At 35.2% G+C, this 18,753-nt stretch overlaps 1 protein-coding gene across 1 annotated transcript in view; it reads left to right on the top strand.

Annotated features, from left to right (window-relative positions):
- LOC138698421 (nose resistant to fluoxetine protein 6-like) overlaps nt 1-15,140 on the top strand; it is a 99,131-nt gene extending 83,991 nt beyond the window's left edge. The window contains exons 10-13 of the mRNA XM_069824310.1: nt 5,753-5,942; nt 6,478-6,620; nt 11,113-11,230; nt 14,072-15,140. Coding sequence (XP_069680411.1) covers nt 5,753-5,942; nt 6,478-6,620; nt 11,113-11,230; nt 14,072-14,280 — 660 coding nt within the window. The 3' untranslated portion in view covers nt 14,281-15,140. The remainder of the gene's footprint in view (nt 1-5,752; nt 5,943-6,477; nt 6,621-11,112; nt 11,231-14,071) is intronic.
- The last annotated feature ends 3,613 nt before the right edge of the window (nt 15,141-18,753 follow it).

Raw genomic sequence — 18,753 nt, 5'->3', positions numbered from 1 at the left:
CTAGTTTCTAAAAACTCAAACAAACAAACGAACTTAATTGTATATACACTTACACAATTAACATAGTTTCTAAAGAGATCAAATTTTAAATAAATTTAGCTACTAATCCTGTACATTATTAATTAAGAATAAAAATTCATATAAATAAAGACTTTCAATAAAACTAGTTTCTAAAAATAACAGTGTTACACACAGAAAATAAAATGAACAAATTTAAACATGAATTTATCTTTTAATACATCTTCTGAAAATAAAAATGTAACGCCTGGTTTTTAAAAGGAACAATTTCAAAATAATTTTAACTATTAATAGATCTACACCTACTTTCTAAAAATAAAAATGTAAAACCCAGTTTCTGAAAACAGCAAATTTAAAACAAATGTAGCTGTTGCATAACAGTAGGCCTACATCCAATTGCTGAGTATATATAAGTAATAGAAATTCATTTATTAATGTGGCAAATACCCTGTTCATCAAAGTAGATGTTTAAGACGAATTTCGCTCTTATGACATCTGGTTTATAACCATAAGAACTAAAACACATTTGCTTATTGACATGCACCTAGCTCCTGACTCACAGCTAATTTTTAAATTAAATACGGCACTTCAAACTACGGAAGTCTGCTCATCGACTACAATATTTGTGGCTTTAATTACAATTGGTAGTATAATTCTTTGCGTAGCCCGTAAGGACCTTGAAACACGTAAGAGGCTCACGTGATAAATAGTTGCAAAGTCATTACTAGAGCCCGGATGTTTGGCAAAATGTCTTTTTTACTGGGTGGAAGTAAATCATTATTTTCATTGATATAAACGTGATTTGGGGTAAATCAAAGTGATAGGGCCGATTTTTATTTTGCCTTTTTTACGGTATTTCTTACTAATTCAATAATAAATGCCTTTTTTGTCGTTTTAAAGCAATATTTCTTGTTTATTTGAATTTTCTAATTAATTGTAATGTAATGTGTATGAAATGAAAAAATGACTTACTTTATTAACAATAGTAAATAAAAGTAATTTATTTCGGTGCTTAATCTGCTAATAATACTGCTTTAATACTATTGGAGTAATAATTATGAATAATGATCGATAATCCTCAGTTACAAGTATAATGTCATGCCTTCACGGTACCAACAATCAGCTTTATAATTTTAAATATTAAGCTCGTTCTCATAGAAGTTGTCACGTAGCATTTCCAATTGTTTGCTTTCATATTTTCAAATTTTACTGTTACAATTTTGTGCTACACGTGTTTATTATTGTAGGAGAAAGAAATTTGAGTGAGGAACAGTCAGTTATTGTCGGGTGACAGAAGGTATAAGATCGGTTACCTAGAATGCCTAAATTCAGCAAACCATTGAAAAATAACCGTTAAAAATAACGATAGACCCGCATTCATTGTTGCCTTGTCAAATAAACACAAGCGATAATTAAAACGCTTACTGTCATACTTTTTTGCACGGCGGCACTCATTGTTGCAAAGAGAATATGAACTGACTGAAAGACAATAATATACATTCGGTGAAGTCACTTTCATTGTAGCGGTTATAGAAATAAATTAATAAATAATAGATAAATAATCAAATAAAGGCAAAAAAAGCATTTATTTTGTAAATTAGGGATTTATATTTAAAAAAAAAGGCGTTGTAATTTTAAAACTCATTTATCTCGTTAAATATCATTAAATTTTGTATAGAATAAAACTTATCGGAAATTATTTTTAAAGAAACTTTTCTTATGCAACATTTTTCATGAATATTAATAATAAGGGAGATATTTCGATTTATTTAATTCAAGCCCCCTTATAACCCTCCTTTTAAATAACGTATTGTGAATGCCATATAGCCTAAAATTTAAGTTACAACGAACTTAATTTACATTCCAATTTTCATATAAATCGGTTCAGCCATTATCGCGTGAAAGGATAACAAACATCCAGAAAGACAGACAGACATACAAACAAAAATGTCAAAAAAGCGATTTTCGGTTTCAGGATGGTTAATTATACATGTTAACACCAATTATTTTTGGAAAATCGAAAATTACCAGAAAAATTTCGGCTACAGATTTGTTATTAGTATAGATAGGCTATAGATTATGTTATTTTGTTGCAATTTTTAAATTAATTTTTTGTTTATTAGTTTGATTTATTGATGAAAGAAACAAATGAAACGAAACGAAAGAGAGAAAATAGGAAAGAGACGGGGCAAAGAATAAAAAGTAGGAAAGGAAAAAGGGAATGGAGGAATAAAAGATGGAAGAAAGAGGCAGGGAAAGACAGAATAGGGAACAGAGGTAGTAAAAAAGTAGCTAAGAAGATAGTTGCTGTTTCTTAGACTACATCACTTGGTCCCTGAGCAATATCTCTGAACTTAAGTCGCTCTGCGTCTGACACGTCTGGGAGACAAGTGGCACTAGTGTTTGCCTGCAAGCGGCTCTAATTGCAAAACAAGCAGCCTCTTCAGGCGATGGCCCACCCGAGATTTCGCAACACGAGTGTTAAAAAATATAAAATGAATATGTGGTTAATGGAACAAGCCTTGCTAGTTTTGTTTGTTGGCTAACAGTGTCGGTGAAACGTCTACAACTTAATTTAGCAGCGATCCCGTTAAATTGCGGGGCCCGCACAGCCATCGGCGTTCTTAGTCTGTAGGAAAAGTCGGTGACTGGGCACCACGTGACATCGAACGAGTGGTGTGGTGGTGCCCACGAGAGAGTGGAAGCCTTTATAGAAACGTTTGTTTTTGTTTCTGTGCTATCAAAGTAAATAGAGAATTAGGTCATCTAGACCGGACTCAGGCCTTTGAAAATTGGGAACAAGATGCAGATACATGCTGCAGCCATAACCACACAGCTTTGCAAATTTAATGACTTAGACGAAACCCCAACATACGCTCGGAATAGGACTGCTTCTTTGGTACGACCACAGCAAAGAAATAAGGTTGTGATTAGACAGCGGAAAGAAAGTCAAATAAAAGTCATGTTTACGATTTACAAGTACTGTACGCATAGACCACTGGGTGTTCAGTTCAAAGTGTGTCATGGCTCGCTGTATGCCGTCATGTGGCTAGCCGATGAGCCTAGAGAATTCAATCTTCCTACACTTCCGCAAAGGCGAATTACCTATGTGGCAGAGAAGTTGCCTATCAAGTACGGCGTTCATTCCGAAGAGTACTTACCGATACGTGCGGTAACGCCGGTAGTGGCAGGAATGTGAACTGTTTAGAAACACGTGGTCTACTGAGGTGAGTTTTTTTTCTTACTGTCGGGATATGGGGAGAGAGTCAAGACGATTACTTACGTATTCACTGACATTAACTTCGAGGTCAACATGGACACGGAGCATTTGATTTGTGTTGTGGAATGTTGCCGTACGCAACCGATGATAACAAATACCCTGCGTACGACTTGCCCGCGCAAAACACAGTTCGAAAGAGGTTATGGTAGCTCACAGACCGTACAGACCGCCATCTGTTGCTACGACGTTCAAGTTATACCATACACGTTCTCAAGTTCAGATTGAACGCCTTGAATATAGGCAACTTCTCTGACATAAAAGCTGAAACTCGCTTCAAATAGCTGACTCATAACAATGACGTCATGACACACTTTGAAATGAACACCCAGTATGGCATGAGGTGTGCACGCTTCCCAAGTAGGTAGCTACAACACGGTACCGTCCGCAGAGAGCACCACGCGAACACCGAAAACAACTGCCACTCTGTTTTCAGTCAGTCCTCGTCCGTACGTGAACAGAGAACACTGAGATACGTAACATATTGTTCATTTGTGTTCAGTGAAGTGATCATAATGCCGGAGACAGATGTTAAAAACATAGGGTGTATTCTTTAATACAAAAATATGATGTTAACATTTTTAGTAGTGATGTTAGTGAAACAATTAAATGTCGGTCATGTATGTGTGCATTAAAAAAGATAACAAAACAATCGATAGAACATCAATGTGATACACAGGAACAAATGAAAAATGTGGCTCGTATGTTAGAAGAAAATAAGGATTCAAGTTCCAATTCCGCCTCAAATATGAAATATGACTTTTGCCAGGATTTGAGTCTAATGATGATAAGTTGCAATATTCCATTCAAAACATTGGACAATCCTCACTTTAAAAGGTTTATAGAAAAATACTAGTAAAAAGCGCACATTAGTCGAAAGGCTTAAAGGAAGAAATAGGATGAATTGATGGTGATAAGAATGACAGTGATATTGTGATTTTGATGATGGGCGACGAATAGACTGTATCTACAAAAATTTAATGAATAAGATATTATGCAAATCTAGTCTTTCAGGTAAGGTTCCCTGCAAAGCAGATTTGAATAATTTTAAGGGAAAAATTGTTCCGGGGCCGGGTATCGATCCCGGGACCTCTGGTTGAACGTACCAGCGCTCTTTCCAACTGAGCTACCCGGGAGTGTCGGGTGGAGTTCCCGAGTAGCTCAGTTGGAAAGAGCGCTGGTACGTTCAACCAGAGGTCCCGGGATCGATACCCGGCCCGGAACAATTTTTCCCTTGAAATTATTCGAATAAGATATTTTTGAGATTTTGATGTCCGTTTTATTATTTTCTATACTTGGTATGTAACTCAAACAGAATAACAGATAATAAAACTTGGAACATATTATCATCATAATAATCATTATAATTTCCCAGCCGATGCATATTAATGATACCTTTTTTAAATATAAAGGTGGATGAAGACAAAATTCTATGTTGAATGTGCACCGAAGACAACACCTACAGCGGCACCCAGACGCAATCATTGAGATTTCATTAAATTCCCTGTCAATTTTTTTTCAATGGTTGGTACATAACTTTGCGTCATACACTCAAGCTTCATCCTCCAGAATTTCCGCCGAAGTATTGCTCTTGGTGCACCACAGAAAGTGTTTACTTATAGGCCTATTATTAATTAAACGATTGTAAAATTACTGTAAAGGAAACAGGAGTACACCGCGAAATCCTCCCATCATGCACCATTTTTGTCCACCACAAATTCCCCTTGGATTCACCGGAATTCGAACCCGGATTATTCGCGTGGAAAACCGACGCTCTACTGTACTCCACCAGGAGAAAGTCTCAGGGGAATGAGACGCAGCGGAGTAATGCTATGAATGAATGTTGATGTCATAAGATATCATAAGGTCACACATGTGGGTACACGCATATCCATTGGCTAGCTCTCAAAGCACAAGCGATAACATTGATACACACATACTTATACTACCCTAGTTACAAAATTAGATCACGGTTAATCTCCTGATATTTTAATCCCTCCATACAGCAAATAACATATGCAGGGGAGCGCATGTTTTTTAAACTGACGTTATAACGGTAATATTATTTATCTACTTCGTTCCAATAGATGACGCAATAGTAAACACATTCGTTTCACGGTTAATCTCCTAATTGGAGAACAGTAGTCTTTCGGCTGGCTATACGCAAGAAAGTGTAAGTAAGATCAAGAATCTATGTAATGGAAAAAGAACCAAAAGAGAAAGATTCGATACGATGTAGTGGGTTGGACTTAGGCGCAGCTCAGTGGGTTAGAGCACCCAGTGCGTAGAACTTGAGGTTCCGGGTTCGATTCTCGCCGGTGGAGCAAATTTTTCTCCATTAATAAAAAAAAACAAACAAAGATAGTTTGAAATAAATTGTAGTGATGGTGATGGTAGTAGCTGTAACTGTTGTTAATGTTGATGATGAGAAGAATGGTTTCTTTTCTTTTCCCATAGGTTTGGGTGACTCTAGGCTGGATAGTTGCCGTGGGCTCTTGTGTGACGGTTGTGTTGAGCGCCGCTATATTCTACGACGATGGACATTCTTACAATGCCGTTGAATCCAGCCTGTACGCCGGTCTACATCGGTCCGTATGGGCTATTGGTATCGGATGGATCGCCTTCGCTTGCATCAAGGGCTACGGTGGTAAGTGTGCTGAGTGGGAGTACAATCCAGCCAAATATGACGAGTCTATTCTCTTACAATAAAAGTTCTCTATAACTATGGGAAACGTTAAAATGTCTGCTATTAAGAAGTGTGAGCTATTCAGAAAAGCTTAGGATCATACTACACAATATAAAAAAACTACAGTATATAGTACAGTAGGGTAAGGGACCGTAATATTAGACCCTCTCCTAATTTGAGATCTCTCTCATCAAGTAAGTGTTGAAATCTACTTCTGTACACTGTAAATTATATCAGCCGCCATTTTAAGAAACCTGATAGCCACGCAAATGTCGGCACATTTACACTTGGTTCTTGTGGCACTATATTGCGTAGATTAATTAAATTCACAATATTGAATCGAAAAGAATAAGAAAAATGTCCTTTCCATATGGTGTTACTTAGTTACTTGTGATAAACCCATTTGACAAGTAGTATTCATGTACATATATATACAACGACAGCTTCTGTAGTAACTATAGTCATTATTACAATGAATGCAATCTTGTTTGTACAGGTTTCGTAGATTCGCTTCTGTCGTGGAAGCTGTTTACGCCCCTGAGCCGCCTTACTTACAGCGCGTATCTATGCCACTACATCGTTCTGTTGGTCAACATTGGAAGTACGAGGGCGCCTGCCTACCTCACGCAGTACTCTGTGGTAAGTAGACCCAATATCTCTTGCTTACAAAGAAGTTCAAGTCTTGTATTAACTTCATACTTAAATTGTTACACCTTAATTAATAATAAAAATTAATGAATTCTAATTCCTAAAACAAACAAGTAAATAAGTAAATAAATAATTTAATGACAAAGGTAAAAATCCTTAAATACTTTTCAAGCTAAATATATTAAAACGATGCGCCACTCAAAATAGTTGAATTTTGACACATTTTATTATTTTTTTTATTTTAGCGCTAAAAATGTACTGTTTCATTGGAAGTATTTTCGTGAATATTTTATCTCAATATCTTAATGTGTATTTTTATATAATTTGGTAGACGATGTGTTAATGCACGAGTTACGTGTAACCAAAACTTAAAATTTTATATATTCTTATTAAAAGACCTCTCCGTTCTCTATTGAATATTGTGTCATCAATGACTTCAAGTAGTCATCACGTAAATACTTATTAATGGAGAAAAATTCGTTCCAACACCGGAAATCGAACCCAGGACCCTAACTTGCCACGTTGACTGCTCTTACCATCTGAGCTATGCCGAGACCCGATCCACAGTGCCGGCCAAACTTTCCTCCATTGACGATACAAAGGAGGGGAATTCGGGCGGCAATATGGATCATATCTCGGTGTAACTCAGATGTTAAGAGAATTCAGCGCGTTTCAAGGTGAGGGTCTTGGGTTCGATTCCCGGTGCCGGAACGAATTTTTTTCCATTAGTAAGTTTAAATTTAATGGTATTTCAAAAAATAAATTTTCTACGTTTTCAACGATAAGTAGGTCTATTCATTTTAATTCTCAGTGATTGAAGCTAGTGAGATAAGACGTGGCATACTTATTTATTTATCTCTGTTGTTAAATGCAGCATTTGATTGGTTATATTCATCATTGTTTCATTGCTAGAGAATTATACGTAAAGTAGTATTATTTTTATATTAATGTTTCAACATTGAAGAATTTTTTTTTGCACATGAATAAATTAGAGTAGTGCATTACTAATGCTCCATTACGCAACATGCAGTGTTACTTTAAGAAAAATTTAGACGTTTAAAAAGATATTTTTTTTTAGAAACAGGACTTTCACTAAGGAAATTAAAAAAACACACAAAAAGCAGAAAACAAAAAACGTTTAATTTTTTTTAGTGTTTATGAGAAAATATTTAAATTTATATGTGTGATTATGACAATGATTTGCATATTCCGTAAAAATGTCAACTTTCGAGTTAAAAAATTGTGGATTTTAGCCTTAACTTATCAGAATAGCAAATGTAAACCTTAGTACAAATATCATGCCATCGCAATGTCATTATAGCCTTAGAACCACGTTTCGAACGCCTATATGTATAATCAGTCATTTCTCCGAAGGTTGGTCTGTAGATCTGTGACAGTTGGAGAACTGTATCATCCTAATGGTGTCTATGGGGTCGGAAATAATATATTCGTTAAATATCTCTTAATACATCCTCCTCTCTCAGAAGGAATGGTGCGCGCAAAGGCTATATGACTCCTCAGCAGTATTACTGTCAGTTTCTTTCTACAAACTCTCATTATAACTACTAATAAAAAAATTGAAGTATTTTTAACAATTGGATTTCTTGAATAGAACTTTTTTTTAAATAATAGCCGGTACTTGACTTTTCGTCATTCACTGATATGAAGCCAGTTGTGTAGACCAATTTATCGACAGAATCGTTGCCCAGGTGCGCCATAGGAGAATGGTCTACGCTACACGAGCGAGGAGCTGAGATGATGATGGAGATTTGTTCTGTTGTCACAGGAGAACTGGAGCTCCAGGAGAAAACATCTGTGTTATCTAAATCACAGCTTGCCCAACACAAGTTATAAATCGGGGGTACGCCGGGGATCGAACCCGAATCCACAGCATTATAAGTCCACTAGACTACCGTGGCATTAATATCAGAGTACTAAATTTTAACTTGAAATACTGGAAACGATTGTATACATCATAGAACGAACGGTTCAGAAATACAAAAACGAATGCCAAGAAGACAACACTTTATTTCTCATTATAGGTACATTCTACGTGTTTCGCAGCGATAAAGTTTGTTACTGTTCGTACAGTTGAATTTGCTGAGATATTCGCCGGCTCTATACGGCAACTTCTCTTTCACTTGTGTACTGCGGGTTAGTATAGCTACACTGGACAGGCGTTTTCCTCTGACTATTACACTTTTACAACGTCATACTAGGCTACTTTGACCAACAAAACGGTACGAAAGTTGCTTATCGCACAATTTTATCGCGTTCCTAGCATTTGTTTAATTTTACAACATTTCAAACTGCACTGGTCTGGACATAAAAAAAAGCAGAAAATTACAAACCACTCCAGTCGATGCACAGCAGTTTCAAATATGACTCGCATTGGCATTCAAGAACAAGAATTAATAAAGATCACTGGTCATAGCTATGCATCTTCCCTGAAATCATATCTATACTAATAATAAATCTGTAGCCGAAATTTGTCTGGTAATTTTCGATTTTCCAAAAATAATTGGTCCTAACATATATAATTAACCACCCTGAAACCGAAAATAGCTTTTTTGACATTTTTGTTTGTATGTCTGTCTGTCTGTATGTATGTTTGTTACCTTTTCACGCGATAATGGCTGAACCGATTTCGATGAAAATTGGAATATAAATTAAGTTCGTTGTAACTTAGATTTTAGGCTATATGGCATTCAAAATACATTATTTAAAAGGGGGGTTATAAGGGGGCCTGAATTAAATAAATCGAAATATCTCGCTTATTATTGATTTTTGTGAAAAATGTTACATAACAAAGGTTTCTTTAAAAATAATTTGCGATAAGTTTTATTCCTTGAACAATTTTGATAGGACTGATATTTAATGGGATAAATGAGTTTTAAAATTAAAATAACTGCCATCTAAGGCCGTGTAATGAATTAAAAAACAAATGACTTCGTCTATAAGGGGCCTTGGACAGCAACAATCGAAAGCTATGAAAGATAGCCTACAGAGAATGTTTTTGTGTTTGTATGAAGTAATATCGAAAGCTAAATTAATCGATTTGTATAATTAATTATTATTTCACCATTGGAAAGTGTAAGTTTCTCTAGATGGACATAATGCTATAATGTTATTACAGTAACTTCTGATATGATATAATATAATATAATATAATATAATATAATATAATATAATATAATATAATATAATATAATATAATTTAAGTTATTTGAAGGGTTCAGAACCATAGTGGGCCAAGCGCCATTTACTGAATACGTAGAAAACAAGGGTTAAAATTAAGTTATTACCATAATTCAATGGAAACCTATAACAAGTAAAATAAAATATACACATTAAATCTAAATGATGTCAATCTTCATTAAACTATGGTTGCATGTAATAAAAATTAAGAAACATGTTAAAGGAATTGTCATTGCACCAAATGAGTGTCTCTGGACCAAAATGATCGCATTTTAATTATTTGGATGCAATTTAAATTAAGAAACATATTAAACGATTTATCCTTCTATCAAACACGAATGTTCCCTGGATTAAATGTCCTATTTTAATTACGTAATTACTTTATATTTATTTCTAACGGGTGCAGCGGAGCGCACGGGTACGGCTAGTTTACAAATAAATGAAGAACACCATTCGGAAGTCCTGAATAAGTTGAGGAATACACCATGTACCTCAACGAGTTCCACTTCTTTTACGCACACGTCCAGTATAACATCAACTGAAACACCAACCACTAAAACATTCAAATTTGAAAATTGTACTTTCAACAAATTGTTCCTTATAAAATTATTCATATTTATTTTTTATTTCATCATCGTTAATTAAAACTTTTCTTGTTTATTTCATCATCCCTAATTAAAACTTTTGTAACACATGTTTATATTATTTAGGTTATGTTATAGCTTCTGTTATATGATATTATGGATAGTCACGTATCAGAGATTGCTTAGTTCTAAGATTTATTGAAGATCATCTGTCAAGTGGCGTTGATTACTGGGATCCGGATAATTGACGTGGAATGCAACTGTTTTAATAAAAATGAAACTGAATCAACAAAGCCTTCTTGATTAGCAACCGTCCACAGAGTTCAATGAAGATTCCATAGTTGGCACAACTGATAATAAAAAACAGTTAATCATAACAAACTACTGCCATCTAGCGTAATATTTGCAATGTTGAGTTGGTACAATAATACATTTGAAGACACTTGTATTTTCGTAAGTCAATTAATATTTTATTGTATTGGAGTACTTTGTTACTTCTAATCTCTATATACTTTCTTCTAATCGTGTAATAGTCAAATCCCAGTCGAGTTTTGATTTTCTCTAGATAGAGCTGAAAACCCGGGTTCGAGCCCCGGTACCGAAGAGAATTTTTCTCCACCCCACCCATCCTACATTATCCACTTTTCTAAGATGACATTAAGAGAACTCATTTTAATTTACATGTGTACTGTTTTTCGTAGATCCATGAATTCGCTGGCAATTTGCTGATCGTCATGGTGTTGTCTACAGTTCTTTGTCTCGCCTATGAGATGCCTTTTCTGAATCTGAACAATCTCTTCGTCAAGCGCACAAGGAAAGGTAAGAAAAAATAGTATGTCACCAAGTGGCACGCAAACATATGGACAGCTCATTAAATTATTTTGTTCTCCTATAAATTTGACTCCGATGGTCGAATAGCTCAGTTCGTAGAGTAACTGGCTTCAGACTGGCAAGTCCTTGATTAAATCCCGGGGGTAGCGAAAATTTTCCCGTTACTAAACTTCAGAACGGCCCTGGATCCACTCATTCTCCTCATTATGGGGTACAGGATCTTTCCCGAAGGAAAAAGCGATCGGAGTGTGATGCTAACTACAGTACTTTATCTACCATCTTGCTTGTGTAAAAGGGGGACAACCTTAGCTTTTAAGCTTAACTATTATTTTAATAAATGCAGTAATGAGATTTTTAGGAAAGAGCGAATAAACGAAGTTGACGGACAGCTGCAGAAAACTGTTACATTTGCTTTCTCTATTATGCTAGATTGGAAAACATTTTCCCACTATTTCAAACTCAGAAAATATTTGTAACCTTTACAGACGAACTATTCCATATGTCTCCATTTTGCTAGTATTTTGTGTCTTGGAACTTTCACACGACTCCATTTCATTTAACTTACACAGTGAGGTATTTTCTTCGCGTCCGCAGTCAATTATTTCTGAGTGACTAGTAGCTCGAGTGACATTCCCGAGAACATTAAGAGATGGGAGGGAGAAGTGTCATAAAACCGATTTTTCAAAAATAGGTTCATAATTTAGTTTATGTTGAGAGTATATTCCCAAAATTTCAAGTCCGAATTCTGTCTACAAATGTATCTAAAATATATTTATTTAAAAACTTATTATTTAATTAATTTAATTATTATGCAAAGTTATATTTTTTATTAAATTATAAATATTTCATCTTAAAAATAGGAAGATATATTTCTTGAATGTGAATGCATTCAAATTTTGGTTAGCATTAACAGTTTTTATCAGGTATATCATAGCTAGAGACAGTCAAAATTCTTGAATAAAAGGGGCTAAAATTCTTGGTTGAAAAGGATAAAAATTCTTGAGTGGAAACGAAAATTTCTTGAGTAAACCTGGAATTTTCACCCTGTTTTTTTTTATTAAATTATTATGTTGTTATTTTCTAATGCCAGGCGTTTGACAATAAAGTCATTTGACCTCTTCACTCCAATATTTTCCAAAGATATTATCAAGACCAGCCACTGAAGCACAGATTTTGAGGTGTTCCGAATCCATTTCTTGGTTTTAGTTGCACAATGGGCAGTTAGGGGACTGATATATTCCAATTCTATGCAGGTGTTTGGCCAAACAATCATGGCCTGTTGCCAATCTAAATGCAGCTACAGAAGATTTTCGTGGTGAATCAGGAATTAACTGTGGATTTTGATGCAGAGAGTTCCATTTTTTCCCTTGGGATTGAGTTATCAAATTTTATTTGTTGAAGTCTAAGTATGTAGATTTAATAAATCTCTTCACAGAGTAATACGTAGATTTAGTAACAGGTCTGTAAGTAGCAGTGCTGCCCTTCTTTGCTAAAGCATCCACATTCTCGTTTCCCAGGATTCCACAATGGGATGGTATCCATTGGAATACAATTATTTTATTGAGTGATATTAATTATTATATTGCTTAGGTTAAAATTGATTATTATAATTATATATTCAAAGTTTTACGTTGACAATAATTCTAGGAAATTTACCATTATTTAACATTCAAAGTTGTACGCAGACAACAGTTCTAAGTTTGTCATTGTAAGGTTTGTTCTTCTATTTGTTAGCACACACGAGAACTGTGAAAAAAAAAAAAAAAACGTTCACAGTCAACATTATAAACTGGAACCCATATAGCTCGGAGTGCTCCGTCCACAAAATCACTGTGATCTTCACTCCACTACTGTACCTTGTGTTTAAAAAGTATGATATATTTTCACAGTAGATTGTATTGCTTAAGACATGATAAAAAAAAGTTCCCGTGAACATATTTCCAGAAAAAAATACCTGATGAGATATGAGTCATTTTTTTATTGTGGACTTTATCGTCAGTTGTTTAAAAATACCAAAGATTCTTATGTTTTGAAAGTGATTAGTATTCCTCAACGTAAGTAAACAGAGTGTAGTAAACATGGGCCCTAAATTTAATACACTATCTTTCAAGACATCTTATGTATAGAACCTAACAGTGTAGGCTTTTTTCCTCTCTGAGCTAACTGACATTTTTCTGTTGAGTGTATTTACTTCTCTACTGTACTAACGAGAATGGTTCATGCACAATGGGCCACCAGCCCATTTTCGACTCATCGTACAATACCTAATCCAGACATTTAATAACCGATGAATTGGTCGAGGATGTCCAGTAGTATGTTCTCCCCGATCACCTGATCTCATTCTTTGAAGTTTTGATTATAGGGACAGTTGAAAACCTTGATATGTGCCACACGCATTGACAACATACAAACAGCAATATTTTACTACTTAGTTGACTTATTATTCCCAGAACATGAATTTTACCAGCAATCGAAAAGTATTGGGAATAAATTTGAATAAGGAACAAAAAAAATTTTCCTTCCCAGGCAGGATTCGAACCACGAAAGTCTTAGTTACCAGTCTATCGTGCTCTGGAGTGAACAAGGCTCTGAAATCAGCTACAAGGGTCGGTCCGGTTTTTTTTGTCACTAAAGTACACAACGCTAGGATATAGATTTCTTTGCTATTTCAGGTAAATTTTTTACCTATAGGCCTATATGAACCAGTAAGATTTTTTCAGCAAGAATGAGAATTAAAGATCAATTACGAACACTTACATTTATATATTTTTTTTAGAAAAAATTCTGTATTTTCTACTGTAAAAGATAAATAATTTGTTTACATTACAGTCATCGAACCCAAGGAAAACGGAGGTAGGAAATATTCCATGGAGGGACCTCTTTCTCCTCCCAACAGCGAGAACGACAGCATTGAAGAGACACGGGCCACAGTGTACATCATTTCGGAGAACATCCAGGAGCTCAACTCGCCAGAAAGCGCTCATGTCCGAATGGAGCTGAGGAGCTACGAAAATGCCGGGTTCGAGGATCAGCGGTGAGAAGTAATTACACGGAATCAACGGTGCATGTTCCTATTGCATAGTACTTAGCGGCAATTGTAGCAAAGCGTTGCCAACACGACGCTGCAACCACGAGATTGCAGCAATAATGTCTTTCCAAGTATTGTCCATCGCAAATAAAATGCAATGGATAGAAAAAACTGAACCGTCAGCCAGGAAGACGAAATACATCACCATAAAGTGTTCATTTTACCATGACAGTAGAATTATTAGTCTTCCCTAATGTGTATTATTGTAAAGTTGTTGAATCAATTTTAGAGCAATTGGAATGCTTACCATAAAAGTTTTGCGCTTTTTTTTTTAGAAATTTGTGTGAAATTCGTGTACCTGATGTTATGTTAAATTGTTTGTATTTACTATTTGTAAGGTGGTAGATTAGTTTACAGAGACAACAAAATAGTTTTACAGAATATAAATCAACCCAATATTTTAGAAAATATATGGTTTTTATAAGAAAATTCCGCATTTCAACTACGAAATAAATTTAAAAATTTAAAAGCGTGTACACCTAAATTATGTAATATTTTATAGTGTCAAAACGATTTACTTTTACTGTCACTTTCACAGGCATATAAATTTGCCTTAATTAAAATACAGGGTTAGCGCAAAAGAAATAGACACTTTCAATGTTTTATAAATAAAAAACTATTAAAGTTATTAGGAATCAGTTTACTCTGTTTTATAAAGTTATTCAACTTTACTTTGGGAACTTTGCTCCATCTGTCATACGGCACACATCAAGGAGATAGTATAGTTCATCTCAAAGCCGGTGTAACATACCTGCATCTACACTAGCCACAATCGTGTTGTGTTGTTTCAAATCCTCTAAATCATTAGGGGATATAAACATTGTTGTTTAGTGAACAGACCGAAGACAGGTCTGAACCTCACAAGTGATAACAAGAAAGTAAGGCAACTAGACCAGGAGATAATGGGGTTGGGTGGCCAGTTTCTTCCCACCCTCCGTTGCACACATCGCCTACTAGCTACATATTACACTAGTCAGACTTCAACTTGTTTTTCATAAATCCCCAAAGAAAAAAGTCGCACGGTGTGAAATCGGGGCTCCTTGGTGGCCACCGTGCGAGAGCGTGGTTGTCGTTTGTTGCATGGCCAATCCAGCGCTGTAGAAGTGTTTCGTCTAGATAATTTATAACACCCTAGTGCCAGTCATCCTGTTGGAAGAAGAAGTTCCTCCTTCCCTATGCAGTTGAGGCAGTTCAACATAACAGCGCAAAGTGCATGTCGAGATCACACATAATTTTTGTTTTATACAACACTGAAAATGTCTATTTTTTGTACTCACTCTGTATTATAGGGAGAAATTCTAGAGAACCGTTTCAAAGATTTATTCAGAACTTCGGGAAATGTACATAGGGTTCTGTATAGAACAACTTATGATAACTAATGTCTGACCTATTCTACCTGCGATGCTACGGCCTTTGTGAATACTTAAGCCCTAACGATTACACATCTACTAATAGCTTATGCATAACAATAGTACTTTATGTAACTAGTATTATAATCTTGGTAATTATGGCATGAGTGAATGTTTAGCACGTGAACGTAAGCAGGCGTTCTAATATTCACGATTATTTATAATGAAGATTATACACGTGTTACCTACAACGTTTTATACTCTACTAACATTAAAATATGTAAAAAAGAAAACTAAAAATAAATTTACAAAATGTAATGTTATGACGTAGTAGAGACATGAGTACTGGACATGATGTAATATATGGCATGGTTGCTAAGTAACCGTTTCTAAGACAATGTTATTTTGTTGTTGTTTTGAAGCTTTTTCTTACAGGTATGTTGTATAAAATTGTGTAGTGAAGGCGGTGATGACATCATGGAATACTAGTTGCTAGGTAACCTTTTCTGGCACCAGTGCCAGAATTTGGTCAATTGTGTACGATTTATAGCGTCATAACAAGCTGTTTTAATGCTAGTATTGCATAAATAATAAATTATGAACAAAGGAAAGAAGATATTTCAGACCTGTAAAATCATTACCAAGTCCACGAAGTGGTTAATAATAAATATGGTGCTAAAGAACTCTGCAGGAAATGAATTTATATGTAGAAAATTGTTCTTCATCAAGCTTGGTGTACACTCCTTAAGATTTCCATCATTCCATACACATGTTCATCAAATAGAGTTAATTTCGAACAGAACTGTCCTACTGTGTCACGTGTATTAAGTTTCAGTTTAGTGCCAAGAACTTGCAGCTTAAAATAAAGTAATGTAATAATAGTCTATTATATGCAAGTACAGAGAGTTCCTATGCAGAGAGGTTCCACTTAAATCTCTGCCTAACAAAATCTGATGTCGGGAGGCGAGCGGTTGCATGCCGGCATGTGGACAGGTGGGTGCACACTTCCCTACGCAGACCGGTCCCACTACACCGCTTAGCTTCTTCGGAACAGGCACTCCGCAATACCACAGTATAGTATATACAGTCACGAAGCTCAATACGTAGTAAATATGCATCCATGGATAGTTGCTAACCACTTGGATCGCTACTATCGTCTCATTACAGACAATGCGAAATAGTACCGGCACAGTCTATTGTTCCTAACAACCTCAACAACTCAAGCTTCGTGACTGTATATTATACTAGACTGTGGCAGTACCGTCATTAGGCCGACGGAGCATTACTACCTGGGACCGGTCAGCATAGGAGCTCATTGTATAAAGTACTTTAGATCAGTACCTGAAGCTTCTAACTTCCTTTAATCCGAAAATGTTTTATTAAATATAGTATGTAATATAAAATGTAATATTTTATTTATTTTGGATACCTTTACTTAGATGAGAAAAGCATAAGATTTGTTTGATATACTATTTTTTAAAGATTCGCAGTCTGTTGCGTAAATATCTTAGGTATATGATACTATGTCAAATTCTACATGAAATTTAATCATAAACATAAAGGTGCTCTTAATGTATCATGGTAGATAGCGTAATGAATTTTATGATTTTCGTATAACATTAATATAATTAAAATTGTGTTCTATGAATATACATACGTATATCTCATAACATAGATACTACTATTTTGAAAACAGCCACCAGATTTTAAGGTTGCATGACAAATTTTTACAAGTTATTTGTTACATTATTTTACCAAAATTTCTTTATGTTGACAATTGTTTATGTGATTTTCTTATTTCAAAATGCATTTTACTTGTATATTTTTTCGTTGTTTGTCATTTTCATGAGCATAGATAAATATATAATAGGATGCGAAACTTACTGAGTTTCACGTAACACATGCTAGAGGCGCTAATGTAGAAATTGATCTTGCTGCGACCTGTTGGGCGGAGGAGAACTTACATCTAGCAGCGCACCAAGTAGCGAAAATAAAAACTAATTACTCCAGGCATTTAGCAGCGCACCTGGTGACGAAAATGTTAAGCCATACAGAAAGCATTCTCTCCCTCCTTCCCACCCTCGTCCCTATTCTCAACTAACCCAATTTAAAAGAAGACATTTACATTTTTATTCCTCACAGCATCTTCCACTGAAAATTCTTACCGGAGCCAACAGGAAGATAAAAGAGACGATCTATTTTACACTACCCAATTAAAATATAACCAGACAGGGACAGAAAATAAAGTAAAAGGTTAGATAATTGGGATTGCATTCTTTGGGTATTTAGTGTACAGAGCAATGGAAAAGTCTGCGAAAAGTACTTAGATAGTACAATTTATTATATAACTATTACTTTAAAATACATTCAACAACACTATTTTTATAATGTCCATAAACATCACTGTTTAACATACACTGCTTATACACACACATAGTATCACTTTATCTGCACTTATTAGCAAGTTTTTGGTTGTCTTCTTGAGCAACGTCTCGAACGAACGGATAAATAGAGACCTCTGGGTAACGTACCCAACACGTAGTTCTAATGTTCGCCACCTACGACGTCGGGTGCTGATCATCTTATTTGACCCCCCCTGCCGTCAGATGGTGCTGACCGCAGTTTCGCATCCTATTATATATTTATCAATGGCATGAGTCTGAAACTAAGAAGACTTAACCTACATTTTCTTAAGTTCCTTAATTATTATGTGATTTTAATGTACAATTGAAAGTTCCTAATAAAAATGTGATTTATAATTATAATATATAAGTGGACATATATGAATCCTATTGCAATGCAATTCCCCATTTCATGTGAGGTCCATGTAAACTAGTCATTTCCAAGTAGCCAATACTTGACGTTGAGTGTGTTTCACGTCTCGGAGCAAGTGAGATCGTACGACTGTAAAACACACAGCATCAACTCAAAAATTTGTGACGTAAGAACACTAAGGTGAAATGAGAATATGAACAAAAACACGGTAATTCGTGTGAAGTTGTGGGAGGGGGATTATTGTTAGGTTTTTGACACGTGGATTGCCGAAGATATTTCTAAAAAGTTCGGAAGAAATT

The sequence above is a fragment of the Periplaneta americana genome, chromosome 4 (genome assembly GCF_040183065.1).
Source record: "Periplaneta americana isolate PAMFEO1 chromosome 4, P.americana_PAMFEO1_priV1, whole genome shotgun sequence".
Taxonomy (NCBI): Eukaryota; Metazoa; Arthropoda; class Insecta; order Blattodea; family Blattidae; genus Periplaneta; species Periplaneta americana.
The sequence above is the reverse complement of the archived record's forward strand: the minus strand, read 5'-3'. Positions and strand labels throughout refer to the sequence as shown.